Source organism: Catharus ustulatus, chromosome 28, assembly GCF_009819885.2.
Source record: "Catharus ustulatus isolate bCatUst1 chromosome 28, bCatUst1.pri.v2, whole genome shotgun sequence".
In the NCBI taxonomy this organism is placed as follows: Eukaryota; Metazoa; Chordata; class Aves; order Passeriformes; family Turdidae; genus Catharus; species Catharus ustulatus.
In genome coordinates this window covers 4,973,632-4,993,648 of record NC_046248.1, presented here as the reverse complement: position 1 = coordinate 4,993,648, position 20,017 = coordinate 4,973,632, and the positions used below count along the sequence as shown (strand labels likewise).

Genomic DNA, 20,017 nt, shown 5'->3' with positions numbered 1-20,017 from the left:
TATTATGCTAAGGCCTAAGATACATTTATCACACAACAATTTATATATATAGGATATATGGTGCATACATAAACTGATAGATTATATTATATATGTTAAAAGGTATATAACATACTTTTTTATTATATTATTATATAATATATATTATACCTGTTAATAGGTTAAAAGCAGCTACAAGGGAATTATAAATTGTTCCATATTAAAATCTTTGTGATTAATAACAATATGCAAAAGGTAATACACAAATGGGAAAGCCAATACTGTATTGTTATTTAGAACACCAGTGTCTGGGTGGATTTCTATATAAAAAACAGAAATATCCTTCCCCTTTTTGGGGAGGATATTCAGGTTAAATCCCAGCCTCATTCCGTGTCTGCTCAGTCCAGGTGTTTTCTGTGCTGACTGCAAAGTAATTCCATTGGAACCAACCAAACAGAGAGAAAACAAAAGCTCAGCCAGGCTTGTTTTGAAATTAAAACCTCTCACCTGGTGTTTTCTTTTCGAAAATCATCACACCCATATTTTCTGGCTAGTTTGGTGGATTTGGGCACGTGTTTTCCATTCACATCAGGGCAGAGCTGGGGTGAGGTTTGCAGAAGCTTTTGTGTCTTGACACGACACACTCTGGGCACGTTCTGTACAACCCCTGTCTAAAAGGAGTTTAAACCCTTTAAAACGCTTTTTAAAGGCGGTTTAAACCCTTTAAAACCCTTTTCAAAATCCGTTTACCTGTGCCAAAGAAAACTTTGGGAACTGTGCTCTGTGTAACAAAGAGCCTGGCACAGCAGCTGGGACAGTCAGCGCGTATTTAATGCAATCTGTCTACTGATGGAGCAGGGAGAATTTGTTGCATTATCTGCTAGCAGAACTGCTGGGTTTTGTGTTCAGTGTTTGCCGGGATGGGTCTTCAGTATCAGGACTCTTGGTTAAGCAAGGAATTATTCCGGAAGCACAAAAAATTGACTTGGAATCACGGAATGGTTTGAGTTGGAAGGAACTTTAAAGCTTCTACCGTTCTACCCCTGCCATGGGCAAGGACACCTTCCACTACCCCAGGTTCCAGGCATGGAATATCCACAGCTTCTTTTCAGTGAACAGCGCTCCTGAGACCGGCTTTTTCCCAAACCCGAAGAGGAATTAATGCATGATAATTAATTAATTCTCCAAGACCCGAAAGAATCCCGGAACCTTTGTGTCACAGCGCTGTTTCCTGGCGGGGCCGCTTGGCCGCCGCACGCAGGCAGCGGGATCCTGCACGGTGATTGGCTGGCGGGCGGGCGGCGGCGGCTGTGATTGGCTGGCGGGCGGGCGCGGTCCGTCGCGTTGCGGGGCCCCCCGCGGGGCAGCGGCGGGCGGAGGGGCGGCGGGGAGGGGGTCGCGACCCCGCTCTCCCCGGACTCCGCGGGTCCCGCCGGGCTCGGGACCGATTCCGGACAGCAACGGGAGCCCTGGGCGGCCCTGCACCAGCCCGGCCATGCCGCCGGCCCGCGGCGGCGGTAAGGGGGCTGTGGTGCTGCAGTGCGAGTGGCAGCAATGCTCCTTCGTGGCCTCGGAGATGGAGGAGTTCTGCGGGCACGTGGCGCAGCACCTGCAGCAGCACCTCCCTGGCGGGCACCGCGACGAGCTTGACCCTCTGGGTAAGGCTCAGGGAGGACCTGGCTCTGCACGAGTTCCTGACAGGAAAGGGCAGCCAGGGGGACGTTCAGCTTGGACATGAGGGGGAATTCCCTTATGGGAAAAGTGGTCAGGCATTGGAAGGGGCTACCCAGAGAGGTTTGGTGTCCCCATCACTGGAGGTGTCCAAGGAAGGGCTGGAGGTGGCACTCAGTGCTCTGGGCTGGGCACAAGGTGAGGGTGGGGCACAGCTTGGACTTGCTGTTCTTGGAGGGCTTCTCCAGCCTAAATAACTATGGTTTTTTGACAAGAGAAAGCTTCTGGCCTTTATTCACTTCTCCCTGAGTAGAGCAGGGCTGGGATTTCAGGAAAATACACGCGGTGTTGGTTCTGTGTGGCACAGGAGCAGTTTGAGTGGCACAGGAGCAGTTTGAGTGGCACAGGAACAGTCTGTGTTGCAGAGGAGCAGTCTGTGTGGCACAGGAGCTGTTTGAGGGACACAGGAGCTGTTTGTGTGGCACAGGAGCTGTTTGAGGGACACAGGAGCAGTTTGTGTGGCACAGGAGCTGTTTGTGTGGCCCAGGAGCAGTGTGTGTGGCACAGGAACTGTTTGTGTGGCACAGGAGCAGTTTGTGTGGCCCAGGAGCAGTTTGAGTGGCACAGGAGCAGTTTGTGTGACACAGGAACAGTTTGTGTGACACAGGAGTTGTTTGTCTCTGTTCCAGAGGAATACACGTGCCTGTGGCAGGACTGTGGTTTCTGCTCCCCGGAGAGCTCAGCCGATCTGGTGCGCCACGTCTACTTCCACTGCTACCACACCAAGCTCAAGCAGTGGGGGCTGAAGGCCCTGCAGAGCCAGACAGATGTCAGCCACTGCCAGCTGGACTTCCAGAGCAGGAATATCATCCCTGAGATCCAGGAGAACTTCCTGTGCCTCTGGGAGTACTGTGAGGTGAGAGCAGGGGGGCTCAGTGTGAAAGGGGAGGTGTGCTGTGCTGCAGCTCACCTGCACAGCAGCTCACCTGCACAGCTGCACAGCTGCTGGCTCTGTCTGGAGCTTTGCAGGAGCATCTGGGCTTGTTTTGGTCTCTTTTACCCTGTTCTGTCTGTCCTTGCCCCCCCTCAGAGGTCGTTTGACAACCCTGAGTGGTTCTACCGGCACGTGGAGGATCACAGCTTCTGCTCCGAGTACAAGGCAGCAGGGAAGGAGAACCACGTGGTGCTCTGTGGCTGGAAAGGTTTGTGGCAGCCTGCAGGGCCTCTGCAGAGAGCTTTGGGCTGGATGGCAAACATGTACAGGGGAACAGGTTTCAGAGAGCCCCTTGGCCTTTAAAAATCCTTGTGTGCATGGTTTTGAGTGAAATATTCCTGCAAAACTTCCTTCAGGGAATCCAGATGAGTGCTTAGTACAGAAGTTCCTGTTTATATGTAATCAGTACTTGGGAGAAGAGGCTACAGCTGGTTTCTTTTGTACTTTGACTTTTTTTTCATTAATTTCTCCTGTGTTTGTGCAATTGCCTTAACTGCTTGTGGGGGGCACACTGGTTGTACTGTGGTGATGTCACCCTGCTCTGTGGGGATTTTGGAGCCTTGCTGGCCAAAACAGGATGAAGAGGCTGCTGTTCAGTGAGGCTGTGTCCCATGGGAGGGCTCTCAGCTGTGCTCTCCCTCCCCAGACTGCAACTGCAGCTTCAAGGGCCGCTGCAAACTGCGGGAGCACCTGCGCAGCCACACGCAGGAGAAGGTGGTGGCCTGTCCCACCTGTGGGGGGATGTTTGCCAACAACACCAAGTTCTTCGACCACATCCGCCGCCAGACCGCCCTGGACCGTAAGCCCTGGGGGCAGGGAGGGGCTGGGGGAGTCCTGGGCTGGGATACTGGGGTTGCTGGAGCTGCCTGTACCCTGTGAGCCAAGGGCAGGGTGTGCTTGGAACAGCCTGGCTCCTCTGCTGACTGATGGGAGTCACAGAATTCCAGAATTGTTTAGATAGGAAAAGAGGTCTGGGATTGAGTCCAGCCTGTGGTTGATCAGCCAGCCATGTCCTGACCAGGGGTAGGGACTCTCCCACCTCCCTGGACAGCCCCTTCCATCATCTCATCACCCTTTCCATGAAGAAATTCCTCCTGATGTCCCACCCGAGCCTCCCCTGGCCCAGCTTGAGGCCGTGTCCTCTGGGAAGTGTCTCCTTGCAGAGGCAGGATGGAGGCTGTTCCTCCTGTGGGGACACCAAACCCCCTGTGACACCTCTGCTCACTGCTCTCTGTGCTGTCCCCTCCCTGCTCTCTGCTGTCCCCTCCCTGCTCTCTGCTGTCCCCTCCCTGCCCCACTGCTGCAGAGCAGAGGTTTCAGTGCTCCCACTGCTCCAAGAGGTTTGCCACCGAGAGGCTGCTCCGCGACCACATGAGGAACCATGGTGAGTGAAGGCCCCTGCTCCCAGCTCAGCCTCTGGGGGCTGTGTGCTCTGCCCTGCTCTGGGCTGATGTTTCTCCCCCCTTTTGGCCCAGTGAACCACTACAAGTGCCCCCTGTGTGACATGACGTGCCCGCTGCCCTCCTCGCTGCGCAACCACATCCGCTTCCGGCACAGCGAGGAGCGTCCCTTCAAGTGTGACTACTGTGACTACAGGTGAGGGCTGGGGCTGGCCCTGTCCCCAGACCACCCAGAGGCCTCTGTGTGTGTGTGTGTCCTGCATCTTTGTTCCCTCACTTTGTGCCTCCAGCTGCAAGAACCTCATTGACCTGCGGAAGCACCTGGACACGCACAGCAAGGAGCCGGCGTATCGCTGCGAGTTCGAGGCCTGCAGCTTCTCTGCACGGTCCCTCTGCTCCATCAAACTGCACTACAGGAAAGTCCATGAGGTGGGAAGGCAGCAGAGCTTGCATTGCTCGTGGTAGCCCATGGCAGTCTTCTCAGGGAACTTCCCTTCCCTGCACCTGTGGGCTCATGGGGTGCTGACATCTCTCTGTGTCCCTCAGGGTGACTCCGAGCCCCGCTACAAGTGCCACGTGTGTGACAAGTGCTTCACACGGGGCAACAACCTCACTGTGCACCTCAGGAAGAAGCACCAGTTCAAATGGCCCTCGGGACATCCTCGCTTCAGGTACTGCCCACCTTGAGCTCCCCAGCACCTCCTCTCCAGTGCAGGACACAACTGGAGCTGCATCCTGCATTGTGCTGGCAGTGTAAATTTGTTCAAGACCCTTTTCCCAGTCAGTAAACATTCAGTGGGATCTGAGCAGTGCTGGGTGCCAGCTCAGGGCAGTGCTGCCATCACTGCTGCCTCTGGTGGGACACTTCTGAGCTCGGCAGGGGCCAGGTCCAGGTGTTCCCCTCTAAAGAGATGAATCTTGGGACAGAAGCCTCTGCTGCACCCTCTCTAGGAAATTCCAAAGAGTTTCCAAAGCCTGAAAGCTGGGAGGGGAAGAGGATGGGGTTGAAATGCTCCCAGTGAAACAGAGTGGTGGAAGGAGGTGGGCTGGGGAGGTGACTGAGCCTGGCACAAAGCTCAGAAGCTGCCACATGGGTGTGCTTTTGGGGAAGTAGAGGCTGAAATGCCATCTGTGCAGCACAGGGATTGAAACCTGGGATGTTGTGCCCTTTCTTGGCTGTTGCCCATCTCCTGGGAAGGGGAGTGTGCCTGGCTGACCCCTCCTGTCTGTGCCCAGGTACAGGGAGCACGAGGACGGCTACATGAGGCTGCAGCTGGTGCGCTACGAGAGCGTGGAGCTGACAGAGCAGCTGCTCAAGGACAGGGAGAAGCGTGGGGAGGCTCTGGATGGCTCCAACGAGTGCATGGTGCTGCCTGAGGGCGAGGGCAACCTGCAGGGCATCCTCCTGGAGCCACCAGCAAACCCTGCCCTGGCAGAGAACAGGATGCCTGAGCTGCCCGTGGCCCCAGCCCTGTGCTCTGCTCCCAGCCCTGAGCCAGCACGGCCAAACCCCTTCCCAGGAGCTTCCTCCTCCTCCTCCTCCTCCTCAGAGCCAGGAGCCAGCAGCACAAGCAGCCCCATCATCCGTGTGGTGAACAGGACCAACGAGCAGGGCCACAGTGAGACTGTGTATTACGTGATGGCCAGCACGGCCTCGGAGGAGCAGGGCACAGCCCCCCTGCCCGTGGAGCTGGAGGAGAACGTCATGGACAGGCTGCAGAAAACTGCTGAGGAGCTGGGCATCCACATTGTCTGAGGGGAGCTTCAGCCTCCTTGGGATGTGCTGGTGGAGGAGTGCTTGGGGACAGGGCTGGGCTTGTCTTCAGCCCAGCCTCGCTGGCTGCTGGTTCTGGTTGGCAGGGGAGAGGGGAGGGACAGATCTCCCTGGTGTGAATCGAGGGATCTGAGCTGGAAAAGCTGTCTGCCTCCTCCTTTTGGGGGCTAGGGCCTCTCCCACCCTTCTGGGAGGTTTGGTCTAGGCCTGGCAGGGTGGAGTGGTCACCAGCTGTGCCCTTCTGAGCTGATCCCCGGGCAGGATGGTGTGTGGAGCACACACTGGTGCTGAAGCCTCTTCCCTGGGAACATGTGTGGCCTGTCCTGCCCCATCCATGCCTTCCCCAGGGGATATCATGCCTTCATCAGCACTTCTGCACACATTTCCTGTCTCACCTGGTGCTGTGGTGTTTGCCTCCTTGATCCTATAACCAGCACTGGTCTCAGGGGGACAGTGCTGCAGGTTCTGTCCCTTGCAGACCAGTGCAGCACTGGAACACTGGGAGCTTTTTGCTGCTTGTGACATCCCCTGGCTGTCCTCCCCACATTGGGGTTTGGGCTCCTGGGTGGGCAAAGTGTACTTTGGCAAGACAAATAAACATCAGGCTGCCAGGCCCTGCAGTGTGTGGATGTTTTTCTGTGCAGCCCTATCCCTGCCAGCTGTGGTGAGGTGGGAGGATGGCACTGGGACAGCTGCAGCCTGCAGTGCGGGAGGGGGGCACTGAGCAGCTGCCAGGCTCTCCTGGTGCTGGAGTGTGCTGCTCCCCAGAGGTGGCACTGCAAGGCCAGGTTCAGCTCTGGCATTGTGTTCCTGCTCTGGGGCTGAGTTTTGCTGCCTCCCCCAGGGCTGTCTGCTGCCTGCTCTTGAATGCAGGGAGTAGCTGGGCTTGAGAGCAGAGCCAGCTCATCCTCAGTTGAGTGACTGGACAAGGACAGTGAATTTGGGCTCCCTGGGGTGCCATTTAGCCCCTCCCTGCCCTGTGTGTGGAGGTGATGGACGCAGGGAGGCACCTTGCTGCTCTTGGCTGGGCACTGACTTTCCCCCATTGCTCCTTTCTCAAGCAGCTGAACAAAAGCCGTTGGAATTCCAGGTTGCTGGGGGAAAGCACTGGATCCCAGCAGCCCTGGGGGGAGGCAGAAGCTGTCCCTGACAGCACACACTGCTGCAGGCAGTGAATCCCTGCCCTTGGCACTCAGCATGGCTTGCCCAGCCTGCCTGGCCCCTGCTCCTGGCCTTGGCAGAGCTGTGCTGAGGCTGCCTTCGAGAGAAGGGCCCTGTGCCAGCTTTGCATTCGCAGCACTCCCAGCCTGGCCCTCTTTCCAGGCTGCTCCAAAGGCACGGCTGTGCCTGCATTCTGCTGGCTTTGGGTGCTGGGAGTGTCCCTTTAAACACTGGGTCCAGGCTGGGTAATCTGCCAGAGATTATCTGCTGGGGAGAGGATTGGCATTAAAGGGAATGTCTCCTCCCTTCCCCCATGTCCTGCAGCGTCCCCTGGCCTGGGTGTGAGTGTGGAAACCAAGTTCACTTTCTCCTGGGTGAGGAGAGAGGGGGCTGTGGTTGGAGGGGCGAGGGGAGGAGGGCAGATGATGGCACTGGGCCTCCTCTTCCTCACCGTGCTGGCCATGCTCGTCTCCTGCCAGGACCCAGAAGGTAACGACAGGAGGCTTGGGGGATGAGGGGGGTTTATGGGCACCAGTCCTGCCCAGTAAGGAGCAGGACCAAGGCTTGGCACAGGGGAGCTGAGGTGCCCAGCAGCTCCATGTGGGGCTCTGAGGGCTGGGCAGCTGCTGGCAGTGGTGTCCAGCTCCCCCAGCCCAGCTCAGCCCTGCCTTGCCCCCCAGGAGACCTGGACACTTACTGGTCTGGCACGGCTCCCATCTGCCTGGGGGGCTGCAAGGGGAGGCACAAGGAGCTCAAGAGGAGCCAGTGTGGGAACGGCAGCTGCTGCTGGCTGGGCTACAAGTCCTTCTGCAGAGGTACAGCCCGGGGGAAGGACGGGGGATCCCGGGCATGCTGCAGGGCTTTGTGCCACCCTCCCGTGTGCGAGTGCCTCCACGTGGGGACACAGCCTGGGCCACCACAGCCTTGTCTGGGTGACCTTGGGGTTGCCCCCGTGGCCAGCAGGCTGCCCAGGCTGCCAAGTCCGCTTGTTGGCAGTGAACTGTGGGCGGCCCGAGGCGGATTTTAACTCGGTGGTGCACGGCAATGACTGGTGGGTGGGCTCCGTGGTGCGCTACAGCTGCCGGCCCGGATTCCTGCTGCTGGGGGACCCTGCCAGCGCCTGCCAGTCCGACGGCCACTGGACCCCCAAGCCCTCCTGCCTCCGTGAGTGCCCCTGCAGGATCGTCCCCAAGCTCTCCTTGTCCCGGAGGGCTCCAGGAGAGCACGCTGTGATGGCTCTGTCCTGTCCCTGTCCCTGTCCCTGTCCCTGTCCCTGCAGGGATCTGCCTGCGCGGCCGCATCCAGATCAGCGAGCGGGACATCACCGGCAAGTGCTCCTCGTCCTGCAGCAGCCAGGCTCACCTGGGAGCCTTCCTCAACCACGGCTGCATCAAGATCTCGGGCTGTGTCACCAAGCTGTCGGGCTGGCCCCGCTGGTTCCAGCGCTGTGACACCTGCGAGTGTGACTGCCACGTGCCCTGTGGTGCGTCCGGGCTGGCACTGCCCAGCTGAGCCTCACTGAAGGTCAGCACTGGGAGAGGGGAGCTGCAAACAGCTCAAAATCTGCTGTCTTTGCTCTCCTCAGGTTCTTCCAGGTAGAGCTGTGGCCACTGGCCCCGTGCTGAGGGAGGCTTCCAGCCTGGTTCTGCTTCCCTTCACCACGTGTGTCCATTGCTGTGCTCCTTCCATGAACTCTGTCTGTCCCGAGGCTGTCAGCTGAGAGGAGAAGAGATGTTCTGGACTCGCTCTTGCAGGGCTGGCTCATCCCAGGACTCTCCAGGGGCAGGGGAGCAGCAGGTGCTGGGATCTGTGTGTGCAGCTGGCCTTGGGGACAGTGGTGTCACCATCCATTGGCCTGGGGCAGCACCTGTGCCTGTTGCAAAATACCTGTCCTTTGATGCTGCAGGTTGTGATTTCTCGTGTCAGGTAATTGCAGGCCCTCTGAGAGGTGGAGCTGCCCTCTGAGCTGCTGAGGCCAGCTGCCCTCTGAGCTGCTGAGGCCAGCAGAGTGTGGCATCTGTCCCCATGCCACGGGCAGAGCAGCGTGGCCAGGGCACAGCACCCACTGCTGAGGAATCCAGTGGGTCAAACTGCCCTGCAGCCCCCCTGGCAGTGCAGGGTGGGGAAAGGTCTCATCTCCCAGGTGGAAAATCTTTCCTACTGGCTGCTGGTCCTTCTCCTTCCAGGGGATCTGTGCTTTCCCCATGGGCTTCTCCTCCCAGCAGCTTGGGGCCACAAAGGGAGAGATTTGGCTGCAGCCAGGAGCAGCTTTGTGCCCCTTGAGGACACCTCTGGCTCTCTAGAAAGCAGCCATGGAAGCGGTTTTATTGCCCCAGGGAAGGAGAGGGTGGGCTGGAGCACATGTGGTGGCATTGCTGAGGGTGCAGGTCATTAAAGATGTATTTGCAGGGAATCACACGGGTTTTCCTGTCATGTACAGAGGTTCTGCTGCCTGCTCTGTCCCTGCAGCCCTGAACACAGATGACAGCACCAGGACAGGCTCCCTCTGCCACTGTCCTGAGCAAGTGAGCCACCACGAGGTCACAGCTGTGGACAAGGCCACTTTGGGAAGGTCCCAGCTGGGGATCAGAGGGATGTGAATGTGCCATGGCACTGGGCTCCATCCCTGCCACCTTCCACCTTGAAATGACTCCCCAGCAGCTGCTGGTTGCTTCCTGGCCACCAGTTTGGGCCCAGCTGAGCAGAAAGGGGTTTAGCATCAATGAGGTCACTCCCAGGCCCTCCTTCTGCCCTTCTGCTGTTTGGCACTGCACAGAGCAGGTCTGGGCAGGGACCTGCTCACGGGGACTGCCCCAGGGATGGGAGGCAGCTGTGTGCAGACACAACTGGCTGAGTGCCACGTGCCTTCTGCTCCGTGACAAGGTGACTTAAGAGCTCCACGAGGAGCTTGGCTCCATGGATAACTCCTGGTGCCCTCCCCTGGTCTCCTCTGCCTGCATCCCACCCTGAGATGTGTCCCAGCCCTAAGCTGGGAAAGCTGTCCTTGGCTCAACAGATGGGTTTTTTAATTAATACTCTTGCTGGTGCCACTCATTTCCATATGTCTTTCGTGTTTAAGTGCTGTGGTGGGTGAGAGGTGTGAGTAACAGCGAGGAGGGAGCCAGGCGTGGTGCTGGGGAGGTGCAGGGGGATCCAGGTCCTGCAGCATGAGCTGCAGCAGGGAGGGTGTGCTGGGGGCAAAGCCCTGAAGGGACACCCCCTTGCCATGACCCTTTGTGAGCAGCTGTCACCTCCCTGGCTGTCCCAAGCCCTGGCAGCCCTGCTTGCCCCCCGTGCCTGTGTTGGGGTGTCTGCACAGGGGTCTGTGCAGGGCTGAGTGGGTTTAGGGCGTGCTGGGCTCACTCAGGGGGGTTTGGGCTGAGGGGGCAGTGGGGGGAGCTGCGGGGGCTGTGTCCCAGATGTGAAAAGGAGCCGGCACTGAGGTGCAGGGGGGTGCAGGGGCAGGGCTGCCAAACCCCAGGCGTGCGCTCAGGGATGCTCAGGGCCTGCTGGCAGGCAGCGAGAGGAAATAAGGCCGGTCCCTTTAAGAGGATTTTTCGCTGCCTGGCAGCTCTGCCCGCCCGGGCAGCCCATCCATCCATCCATCCATCCATCCTGCTGCCCATCCTGCTCCCCGCACGGCAGCACCGGCCACAGGGCTGGCGGAGAGGGGCGCCCCCGAGCCCGGGGGGCTGCTAGCCACTGCGGGGCTTCTGCTAGCCACTGCGGGGCTGGGGCCGGAGCGCCCCCCGCCCGCCCTGCCCACCCAGCCCCGCGGAGGGATGGGGAGGAGACCCGGGCCGGGCACCCGCGGGGGCAGCGCCCAGCCCGGCTGCGGCCGCTGAGCACCGGATCGGATCCGAACCGAGCCGAGCCGAGCCGAGCCGGGCTCCCCGGGCATCGCCCCTTTGTCTGCGGAGGAGGCGAGGCGGGGGCGCTGCGGGAGCGGAGCCGCCGCCCCGCACCCTGCCAGGTGAGCCTGCGGGAGAGCCGAGAGCATCCCCGGGGCCGGGGGGGCTGGGGCGGAGGGGGCCGGCGGGGAGCAGGGATGAAGGAAGAGCATCCTCGGGCAAAGCCTTCCCGTCCCCACCCCGCGCCTCGGGGCTGGGCTAAGCCGCCGAGAGCCGCTTGCGGGATTTAGCGCTCCGTGAACGCCCAGCCGGAGGAGTCAAGGTGAGCCCGAGGGCGCTCCGAGCCCGCTGCCCCCCACCGCCACCCCCGAGCCCCCCGCTCCTGCACCCCGCCGATGCTGGGAGGGGACCCGCGGGCTGGGAACCCCCCACCCCTCCTTCTCCGGGGCTGGGCTGGCTTCCTTCCAGCCCTGAGCGGGGTCTGCCTGCGGCAGGGAGTGGGCTGGGGGATCTCCCGCAGCTGCCGGCATCCCTCGCGGGCCGTGTGTGCGCGCTGCAGCCGCAGCCCGGCTGATGTAGGTTAGCGAGGCGGTGGGACCCGGGATGGGAGGCGAGATGGGTGCAGGGCACAGCGCGCTCAGGCACAGCCCGAGCTCCTTTTCCTGCAGCCGGGAGCATCCCCGATCCTCTCCCAGCCCCGGAGAGCCGCGGTGAGCGTGCTCCCCGCCCTGCTTGGCTCAGCATCCCCCGGCACCGCAGAGTCCCCGAGCCCAGCAGACGCGAGGAGCTCGGCCGTGCTGCAGCCGGCTGAGGAGCACTGCAGGCAGGAGAGGGCTGGGGCAGGTGTATCAGCGTCATGGCCCCAGTTCAGTGCTGGCCTGGCCTCTGAGGTGTGCTCTAAGAGCCCCGAAGGTGAAATGATGAGCTGAGGAAGGCAGAGAAGGAATGGCACCAGCAGGGCCCCCTCCCTGCTCTCTTAAGGCTCTCCCAGCAAGCCCAGGGGGACCCCAGGCACTCTCTGAGGGTCTGATTGATCCAGGACTGCTCTGCCCCAGGAGCACGGCATGCTTTGTCCATTAAACCAGCTGGAATAATCTGCTTGTTTAGGATTTCATACCTGTGTTCCCTAAGGCCAGGGCAGGGCTGGATCCCGGTGAGTCCTTGGGGACTCAGGTGTAGGGCAGGACATCAGCTCTCCCACCTCCCATCCTGCACCCACCGGGACAAATGGGATTGGGGCAGGAAGCCCTGGGATTGGGGGAGCTGAGCAGCTCCGGCAGCAGAGCTGGACCAAGCTGCAGGAGGTGCATGAATTATTGACTGTGGAGCGGAACAAAATCCTGCTGCTCCTCACCCCGAGCCCCTCAGCGCAGGCTCAGCATCCCTGGCTGGGTCCATCCTTCCAGCCAGATGTGAGAGCTGGCCACAGCTGGGCGGAGGGGACAGCGAGGCCTGGAGCCAGCAGGAGAAGGAGAGACAGGACTGGCTGTGGGCTGGTCCCTGCAGTGCCTGGAAGAGGGAGCCCGCTGCGAGCCCATCCCCGTGCGCTCCCCACAGAGCAGCAGGATGGCGGAGAAGGGCATGGATCCCGCCTGTGTCTCCATCGCCCTGGAGGACACGGTGTGCCACGCCGGCCCTCCGGACGCCCCGCTGCTCACCACCCACTTGAAGAAGGTGGAGAACCACATCACAGAGGCCCAGAGGTTTTCCCACCTCCCGAAGCGCTCGGCTGTCAACATCGAGTTCATCGACCTGTCCTACTCCGTGCGGGAGGGATCCTGGTGGAGGAAGAGAGGTAGGAGCTGGCGGGTGGGGAAGGGCAGGGAGGGGAGGGCACCTGCAGGGCTCTCACACCCCGTTCCCATTCTGCATGCCATGATCTCACCCTGCTCTGCCTGGGTGCCCCCTGGCACCCCCCCGGCTCTTTGTGGCCGGTTGTTTGTTCTGGGTGCCCGTGGCAGGAGGAGGCAAGGCTGGTGTCCCGCAGAATTGGTGCTGTGCCATCCCAGGGCAAGGCTGGGGTACTTCCCCAATTCCAGGGAAACCTCTGGCCAGGGCAGATGTCCAGGAGGAGTGGGGTGGGATTCCCCAGCACTGCTGTTTGGGGTGTGATGGCTGTGTGGGATTCAGCAGGAGACCCCAGGGGTGGCCCAGCTCAGAGGCTGGCAAGGAGAAGGTGTGGTTTGTGGGGGATTTCCTCTCCCTGTGCAGCCCAGGCCGTGGCTCCCTTCCCTGTGTGCAAGGGAAGGGGAGAGGGGAGGCAGATGGCGGCTGGTGGGTGGTAGTCTGCTTTAATTAGCGCTCTCAGTTAATGGGATGCCAATCAGGCAGCCCGGTAAGATGGAGGGTGAGCTGATCTGCAGAAGCTGAAGCGGGGACCGAGGTCACAGGGCTGCTCGGTGAGGGGCTCTGCCAGCCAGGAGTGGCTCTGCCCTGTCCCCAGGCTGTGCAGCTCGGGAAACCGAGGCGCTGGAACACGGTGGGAGCAGCCCCGACATCTGCCGGGCTGGTGCCTCGCTGTTTATCCGGGATGGTGCCTCGCTGTTTATCCGGGATGGTGCCTCGCTGTTTATCCGGGATGCTGAGGGAGCATCCCAGGAGGATCCATGGCACCACCGCGGGCTGGCCAGGGCGCATTGTGCCGGAGCACCCAGGAGGGAACCGGCTGCTTGCCAATGCCCTGCAGGGAGGGAGGGGGAAAGGCTGGCACAGCTGGACCGGGTGGGAGCAAGGCGAGGGGTGGCGGTGTCACTGGGATGGCGGTGGGAGGGATGCTTTTCTCCCCGCGTTGAGGCAGAGCTTTGAGGCTTTGGCCACAGCCCCCAGCTCCGGCTGGCCCGCTGTGCTGAGGCAGGAGGTTACTGGCAGTCAATGAACGTGAGTAACCGCTGCGCAAGCTGCAGTGGCGCCGACGTGAGCAGCATGCGCGGTGCGGAGCCCTGCGCTGCCGGGGGGCTGCTGGCCCTGCTCGCCACTGGCCACCCTGAGCAGCCCCCTGCCCTCCCCTGGCCGCCCCTCTGCCCGCGGGACCCCCTCCTGCTGCGGGGTTCCTGACCCCGAGGGTGCTGGATGAGCTGTCCTGGGGATGGACGAGCCCCAGGGCACCCCCAGTGAGGTGGGACTGTCCCTGGGGTTGCCTCAGTTTGAATTGGTTGCCCCAGCTTGGATTGTTTGCCCCAGCTTGGATTGTTTGCCCCAGCCTGGATTGTTTGCCCCAGCTGGTGTTTGTTGCCCTTGCTGTCTGGGGCACAGAAGGGACACAGTTCCATTAAGGGGATGCTCAGGCTCGGTCCATGGTGTTATCACCCCCTATCCCGTTGCTGCTCAGCCAGGGCTCCATTTCAGGGGCAGCTCCTGAGAGCCTGAGGCTGTGCTTGTTCCTTACTCCCGACACATCATGTTCCTTCTGCCAGAAAATGCTAATCAGCCGCGTTTAAAGCAGAGATAATTCCAGGTCTGATTAGCAGTGGCTGCTGCCGGGTGCCACAGCGTGAATGCCAATGAAGGCAACAGCCGGATTGGGAATTCTGCCTGCCCCCTGCTGCCCTGCTCCGCGCTGTCCCTCCCCCCCTGGCCTTAGGGATCAGCATCTGAAGTCGTGCCCAGGACCAGTGTCACAGCCTGGTAATCTTCCTTAGCAGCTCTGTGACCTGACCCGGGGATTTCCCTGGTCTTTGCTGTGATCCAGGTCAGGAGCTTCTTCAGCACTGGGAATGTGTGGGACCAGCCAAGGACCAGGGGCAGGGATCATGCTGGAGGTGACAGCATGATGTCACTGTGGCCATAGCCCTGGGCTCACACAGTCCTGGCATGGCACATGGAGGTCCTGAGGTGCCCCAGGTGCTGGGATGGCATCGCAGTCCCTGTAGCAGCGCTGTCCTGGGAAGCCAAACTCTGCTGCTCTCTCCCTCCAGGGTACAAGACTCTCCTGAAATGCCTGTCAGGGAAGTTCTGCCAGCGGGAGCTCATTGGGATCATGGGCCCCTCGGGAGCTGGGAAATCCACACTCATGAACATCCTGGCTGGCTACAGGTGAGGCTGGGGGGAGCTGGGGGGCTGGGGGTGCAGGGCTGTGCTGCACTGCCCCACTCCTCTTTCCTGCAGGGAGACTGGGATGAAGGGGCAGATCCTGGTGAACGGGCGGCCGCGGGACCTGCGCACCTTCCGCAAGATGTCCTGCTACATCATGCAGGATGACATGCTCCTGCCACACCTCACCGTGCTCGAGGCCATGATGGTGAGCTCTGCAGGACACCCTGTGGGCTGTCTCCTTGTGGGCACTGAGCCCACACTGACATCAGGCATTTCCAAGGGCTCTGGGATGTGGGAACAAAATCCTGCTGTCTGTGCGCCCTTCATCCTGAGCTGACGGGGTGGAACCAGGGTGCAGCCAGTTCTGTTCCCTACATCTGACATGGTGTCTCCCTGGCCATCCTCTCCCTGCAGGTCTCTGCCAACCTGAAGCTGAGCGAGAAGCAGGAGGTGAAGAAAGAACTGGTGAGTGCTGAGGAGAGTGGGCCCAGACCCCCTCATCTCTCCCCAAGATGGGGATAAGGGGAGCAGGTGACGGGGAGGTGGCAGGGGTGGGATGAAAGCCCATGAAAACCCTTGTCTGTCTCACAGGTGAATGAGATCCTGACGGCCCTGGGGCTGCTGGAGTGCTCGTACACGCGCACCAGCTCCCTGTCGGGGGGCCAGCGCAAGCGCCTGGCCATCGCCCTGGAGCTGGTCAACAACCCTCCCGTCATGTTCTTCGATGAGCCCACCAGGTGAGGCCACAGGGGCTCCTGCACTGCCTGCCCAGCTGGGCTGCCCCTGCTGGCATGGCCAGTGCCCTCTGTGCCCACCTGAGCAAGGGATGGGACTGTGCCCCTGGGGCTGATGCTCTTCTGCATCCATCTGAGGGGAGTGGGGGCATCTTTAGGGTGTTCTTCTTCCCCTCTCAACTCTCCCCTTCTCTCTCTGCTGTCTGTTTCTCCTCACAGTGGTCTGGACAGTGCCTCCTGCTTCCAGGTGGTGTCCCTGATGCGGTCCCTGGCTCAGGGTGGGCGCACCATCATCTGCACCATCCACCAGCCCAGCGCCAAGCTCTTCGAGATGTTCGACAAGGTTTGGGCTGGGACAGGCTCCCTCTGGCCCCAGGACCCAGGAGAGAGGCCATGGGAGGGGTGGGCTGCAGGCATTGGGGCTGGGGCAGGGTGGTGGGCAGGGTGACAATGCCCTGGCTGCCCTGCACCTGCCACATCCTGACTTTCTCCTGCAGCTCTACATCCTGAGCCAGGGCCAGTGCATCTTCAAGGGCGTCGTGACCAACCTCATCCCCTACCTGAAGGGCCTTGGCCTCCACTGCCCCACATACCACAACCCTGCTGATTTCAGTGAGTGTCCTGACCCCAGCAGAGGATGGTGAGGTCCAAACCCAGTGCCCAAGCCCTGGGAGATGCCCAGGTTGCCCAAGAGAGACACCTGTGCCCTTCCTGTTGGGTGCTCAGCACCGCTCAGGGGTCCTGTCCTCCTCCACAGTCATCGAGGTGGCCTCAGGAGAGTACGGGGACCTCAACCCCGTCCTGTTCCGCGCTGTCCAGAACGGGATGTGCACCATGGCTGAGAAGAAGAGCAGCCCTGACAAGGCGGATTCATCGTGCCCACCGTGTGGGACGGTGAGTGGGGGTCAGAGGAGCCTCCTGTGCCAGCAGGGGCCCCGTGGTGTCAGCCTGACCCACGTCCCTGTGGTCTTGCAGGATGTGGATCACATCGAGAGCCACACATTTGCCACCAGCACCTCAACTCAGTTCTGCATCCTCTTCAAGAGAACCTTTGTCTGCATCCTAAGGGACACGGTGAGGGCAGGGCCAGGGCTCGGCGCTGGGCTCTTTGTGGGCTGGCAGCACCAAGGAGTTAAACGGGGTCTGCTGCTCCTTTGGGATGTTTTTGGGGGCCTTGCTGAGCCCCCCCTGTGCCTGCAGGTGCTGACCCACCTGAGGTTCATGTCCCACATCTGCATCGGGGTGCTCATCGGGCTGCTCTACCTGCACATCGGCAACGACGCGGGCAAGGTCTTCAACAACACCGGCTTCCTCTTCTTCTCCATGCTCTTCCTCATGTTCGCTGCCCTCATGCCCACCATCCTCACCTGTAAGGAGCTCCTTGCCCCAAAACCCCCTTGCTGCTCCCAGCTGTTGGGGTGCTCCTGGGCAGGGTGTGGGGAGACACAGGGATTGGGCAAAAGGGGGAAAATACGAGAAAAGAGAAAAAAAAATTGAAGAACCAGGGGAAAAGCTTCTGTTTGCCTGTATTGCAGTTCTGCCCTTTATTTGGCTATAATTTGGTTATTTGACTTGTGTTAGCTCAAAGCAGAATGCTGGAATTTAAAAATTTTGTTTTTGCAATCTGAGAAAATGTGCGTAAATCTGTATTTTCTGCTTCCCTTCTTTGCTTAAAAAGCCCCACCCAATCTGACTTTTCCACATGGAAATTTCCCATATCAGTCACCGATTTTTTTTTCCCCACTGAAAGTTTGAGCACCCTGTCATGATGCAGGCAGGGAGGTTACCTGGTGAATCCCACCTGCCTGCACCAGAGTAGGTGGGAGAGGGGCTGGAGCACCCCAGGGCAGGAAATTGCTTTGTTTCATTCCTTGTTTCCCTGCAGTCCCCCAGGAGATGACCGTGTTCCTGAGGGAGCACTTGAACTACTGGTACAGCCTCAAAGCTTATTACCTGGCAAAGACCATGGCAGATGTGCCCTTCCAGGTGAGCTTTCCGTGGGTGTACCCACCGCCCTGATGCCCACATGGCACAGCCAATTGCCACCAGGCTGGCTGTGGAGGAGTCCCTCCCTCCTGCAGGGAGCTCTGTGGGTGGGGATGGCCCAGCAGGACGGTGTCTCTGTCACTGTGTCCCCTCTGTCCCCGTGCAGGTGATCTGCCCCATCGCCTACTGCAGCATCGTGTACTGGATGACGGGCCAGCCCCCCGAGGCCACGCGCTTCCTGCTCTTCTCCGCCCTGGCCACCGCCACCGCCCTGGTGGCCCAGTCCCTCGGGCTTCTCATCGGAGCTGCTTCCACTTCCCTGCAGGTGTGACGGGGCTTTGCCTCTTCTCTGGCCCCAGTTTGGGGTGGGCAGGGATGTGACCCCCACGGCCTCTGCTCCCCAGGTGGCCACCTTTGTGGGACCCGTCACTGCCATCCCCGTGCTGCTCTTCTCGGGCTTCTTCGTCAGCTTCAAGACCATCCCCACCTACCTGCAGTGGAGCTCCTACGTCTCCTACGTCAGGTGGGCCCCCAGCTCTGGCCAGAGCTCCCTGTGCTGGGCTCCCCTGGTGACCCTGGGCTCCCTGGTGACGCTGGGGTGTGCTGTGCCCTAGGTATGGCTTCGAGGGGGTCATCCTCACCATCTACGCCATGGAGCGCGAGGACCTGGAGTGCCTCGAGGACTTCTGCCCTTTCCAAAAACCCATCAAGATCCTGCAGGAGCTGGACGTGGAGGAGGCCAAGCTCTACCTGGACTTCCTCATCCTGGGCATCTTCTTCGTCATCCTGCGGCTCCTGGCTTACCTGGTCCTCAGGTACAAGGTCAAGTCTGAGAGATAAAGGGGCCGTGGGGTCCCGGTGCCGTTCCCGGGCCTGGCCTGCTGTGAGAGATGTTCTGCAGATGGACACGGTGCTCCTGCAGGTCCCAGACCGTGGCAGAGGCACTGGGAGGTGCCAGCCAGGCCTGGCTCAGTCGAGAAGGGTTTTGAGACATCTCGGAACTGTTTTAACCTTTCCACACACTCTTCATTGCAAAACGTTTTGTACAGCCCTGGCATGTGCCACCCTTCCCTCCAGGACCAATAAGCCCCACGGAGCTTGGGTCCCCTCTGGTGGTCCCTGCCCTGGGGACAGCAGGGACAGTCCTGCAGAGGTGGTTTGTGCTGAGCACGGAGCCTGCCCCGTGCAGGGGGAGCAGGGGCTGGGCTGGGCTGGCAGGACAGAGCTGCACAGTTGGAAGCACAGCTCATTGCCCCGCTCCTCGCCCTCTGTGAGTCAGTGCTGAGAAGAGCCCAAAGATGCCACCATAGGTGAAGTTGCACAAGGCTTTAGTGTTTCCTGTCTCCGTAGCCACAGAGATTGCATCTCCCTTTCTGCATAAATCCTCCTTCTTTTTATTCCCTTTTTCTTTCTTTTTCTTTTTTTTTTTTCCCCCACAAACCCCACTGCATCCCAGTCTTCATGGAAGGGAAAGGGAGCCAGCAGAACTTGGGGTTCTGTCTCAGACTCCTGCCATCCTCAGAGATGAGATCTTCAAACCAGGGTCTGTAGGAGCAGGACAGTGTTCTCAGACCTTAGGGAGTCTCACATTCAGTCCCTGCTGTCTCTGGGGTCTGAGACAAGAGGGTCTGAACCAAATCAACCAACACGGAGAGAAGAGACTGTTCCCTTACATGGAGCCAGGAGGATTTAGGTTCCCAGGCCCTGCCGGTTCCAGGAGGCTGAAGAACAGGGCTGGGCTCAGCTGTGTCATCACTGGAGCCTCTGCTGCAGGAGGAGAGCTGGCCCTGAGCCCTTCCCCTGCACCCTCTCTTCCCCCAGCACCACTGGGGCTGTCTCAGCAGGACAGGGCGGACGAGCCTCGCTCAGCACCGACTGTGCAAGGAGGGGATGCCAAGGACACCCAGCCTGTCACAGTGCCAGCCCAGGGTGACACTGTGCAGAAGGGGGTCCCAGCAGAGCCTGAACTGGAAACCAGGTGAGATCCCAGAGTGGTTTGTTTGCAGCGGGCAGCCTGGACACTGGGAAGGCTTTTGCACTTTGTGACTGGTACAGGAAAAGTCCCTTTTGGCACAGGGCTCTGTGGCTGCTCCAAAGTCACACACCTTGCAGAGGGAAGGCAATTCAGCACCTTGCTGGCTCTCCAGAGGAACTGAGCTGAGCCCAGAGCTGGTGGGGCATCTGCACGTGCTGCTGTGCTGGGAACACAGCGCCCTGCTTACCTGCACAGCACAGGCTCCGTGGGCGTGCTGGCACTGCTGGCACCGGGCTGCACTGTCACCCACAGACATGGGAACCCAAAGGGTTTTGGTGAGCATGGACGTGGGAGAGGCACCTGCCCCACCCTGGCAGGCTGGCCCTGGTTCAGGTCAGCCTGAGGGATCCTGCTCCTGGCACTCTGAGCAGCCAGGGATTGCAGGGCAAATGTCAGATTG

The 20,017-nt window shown here is 60.2% G+C and overlaps 3 protein-coding genes across 4 annotated transcripts; all 3 read left to right on the top strand.

Moving 5' to 3' along the window:
- The first annotated feature begins 1,365 nt into the window (after nt 1–1,365).
- LOC117008204 (histone H4 transcription factor) lies at nt 1,366–6,434 on the top strand. The gene is made up of 9 exons (XM_033081879.2): nt 1,366–1,637; nt 2,340–2,566; nt 2,741–2,852; nt 3,291–3,443; nt 3,951–4,028; nt 4,120–4,240; nt 4,335–4,473; nt 4,591–4,715; nt 5,281–6,434. The coding sequence occupies exons 1-9, from the start codon at nt 1,475–1,477 to the stop codon at nt 5,798–5,800; spliced, it is 1,638 nt and encodes a 545-aa protein (XP_032937770.1). The 5' UTR covers nt 1,366–1,474; the 3' UTR covers nt 5,801–6,434.
- A 737-nt stretch (nt 6,435–7,171) lies between these two features.
- Nucleotides 7,172–8,578, top strand: LOC117008007 (sushi, von Willebrand factor type A, EGF and pentraxin domain-containing protein 1-like). The gene is made up of 5 exons (XM_033081507.1): nt 7,172–7,468; nt 7,660–7,794; nt 7,976–8,143; nt 8,259–8,462; nt 8,565–8,578. The coding sequence occupies exons 1-5, from the start codon at nt 7,402–7,404 to the stop codon at nt 8,576–8,578; spliced, it is 588 nt and encodes a 195-aa protein (XP_032937398.1). The 5' UTR covers nt 7,172–7,401.
- A 1,985-nt stretch (nt 8,579–10,563) lies between these two features.
- Nucleotides 10,564–18,979, top strand: ABCG4 (ATP binding cassette subfamily G member 4). Of its 2 annotated transcripts, none has more exons than XM_033081714.2 (15): nt 10,564–10,952; nt 12,388–12,625; nt 14,745–14,862; nt 14,935–15,067; nt 15,277–15,327; nt 15,454–15,599; nt 15,816–15,939; nt 16,094–16,208; nt 16,354–16,490; nt 16,572–16,670; nt 16,797–16,965; nt 17,482–17,582; nt 17,749–17,907; nt 17,987–18,105; nt 18,197–18,979. In XM_033081714.2, the coding sequence occupies exons 2-15, from the start codon at nt 12,397–12,399 to the stop codon at nt 18,420–18,422; spliced, it is 1,926 nt and encodes a 641-aa protein (XP_032937605.1). In that variant the 5' UTR covers nt 10,564–10,952; nt 12,388–12,396; the 3' UTR covers nt 18,423–18,979. The 2 variants fall into 2 exon arrangements, with proteins under 2 accessions (XP_032937605.1, XP_032937606.1); XM_033081715.2 differs by lacking the exon at nt 10,564–10,952 and adding an exon at nt 11,017–11,152.
- The last annotated feature ends 1,038 nt before the right edge of the window (nt 18,980–20,017 follow it).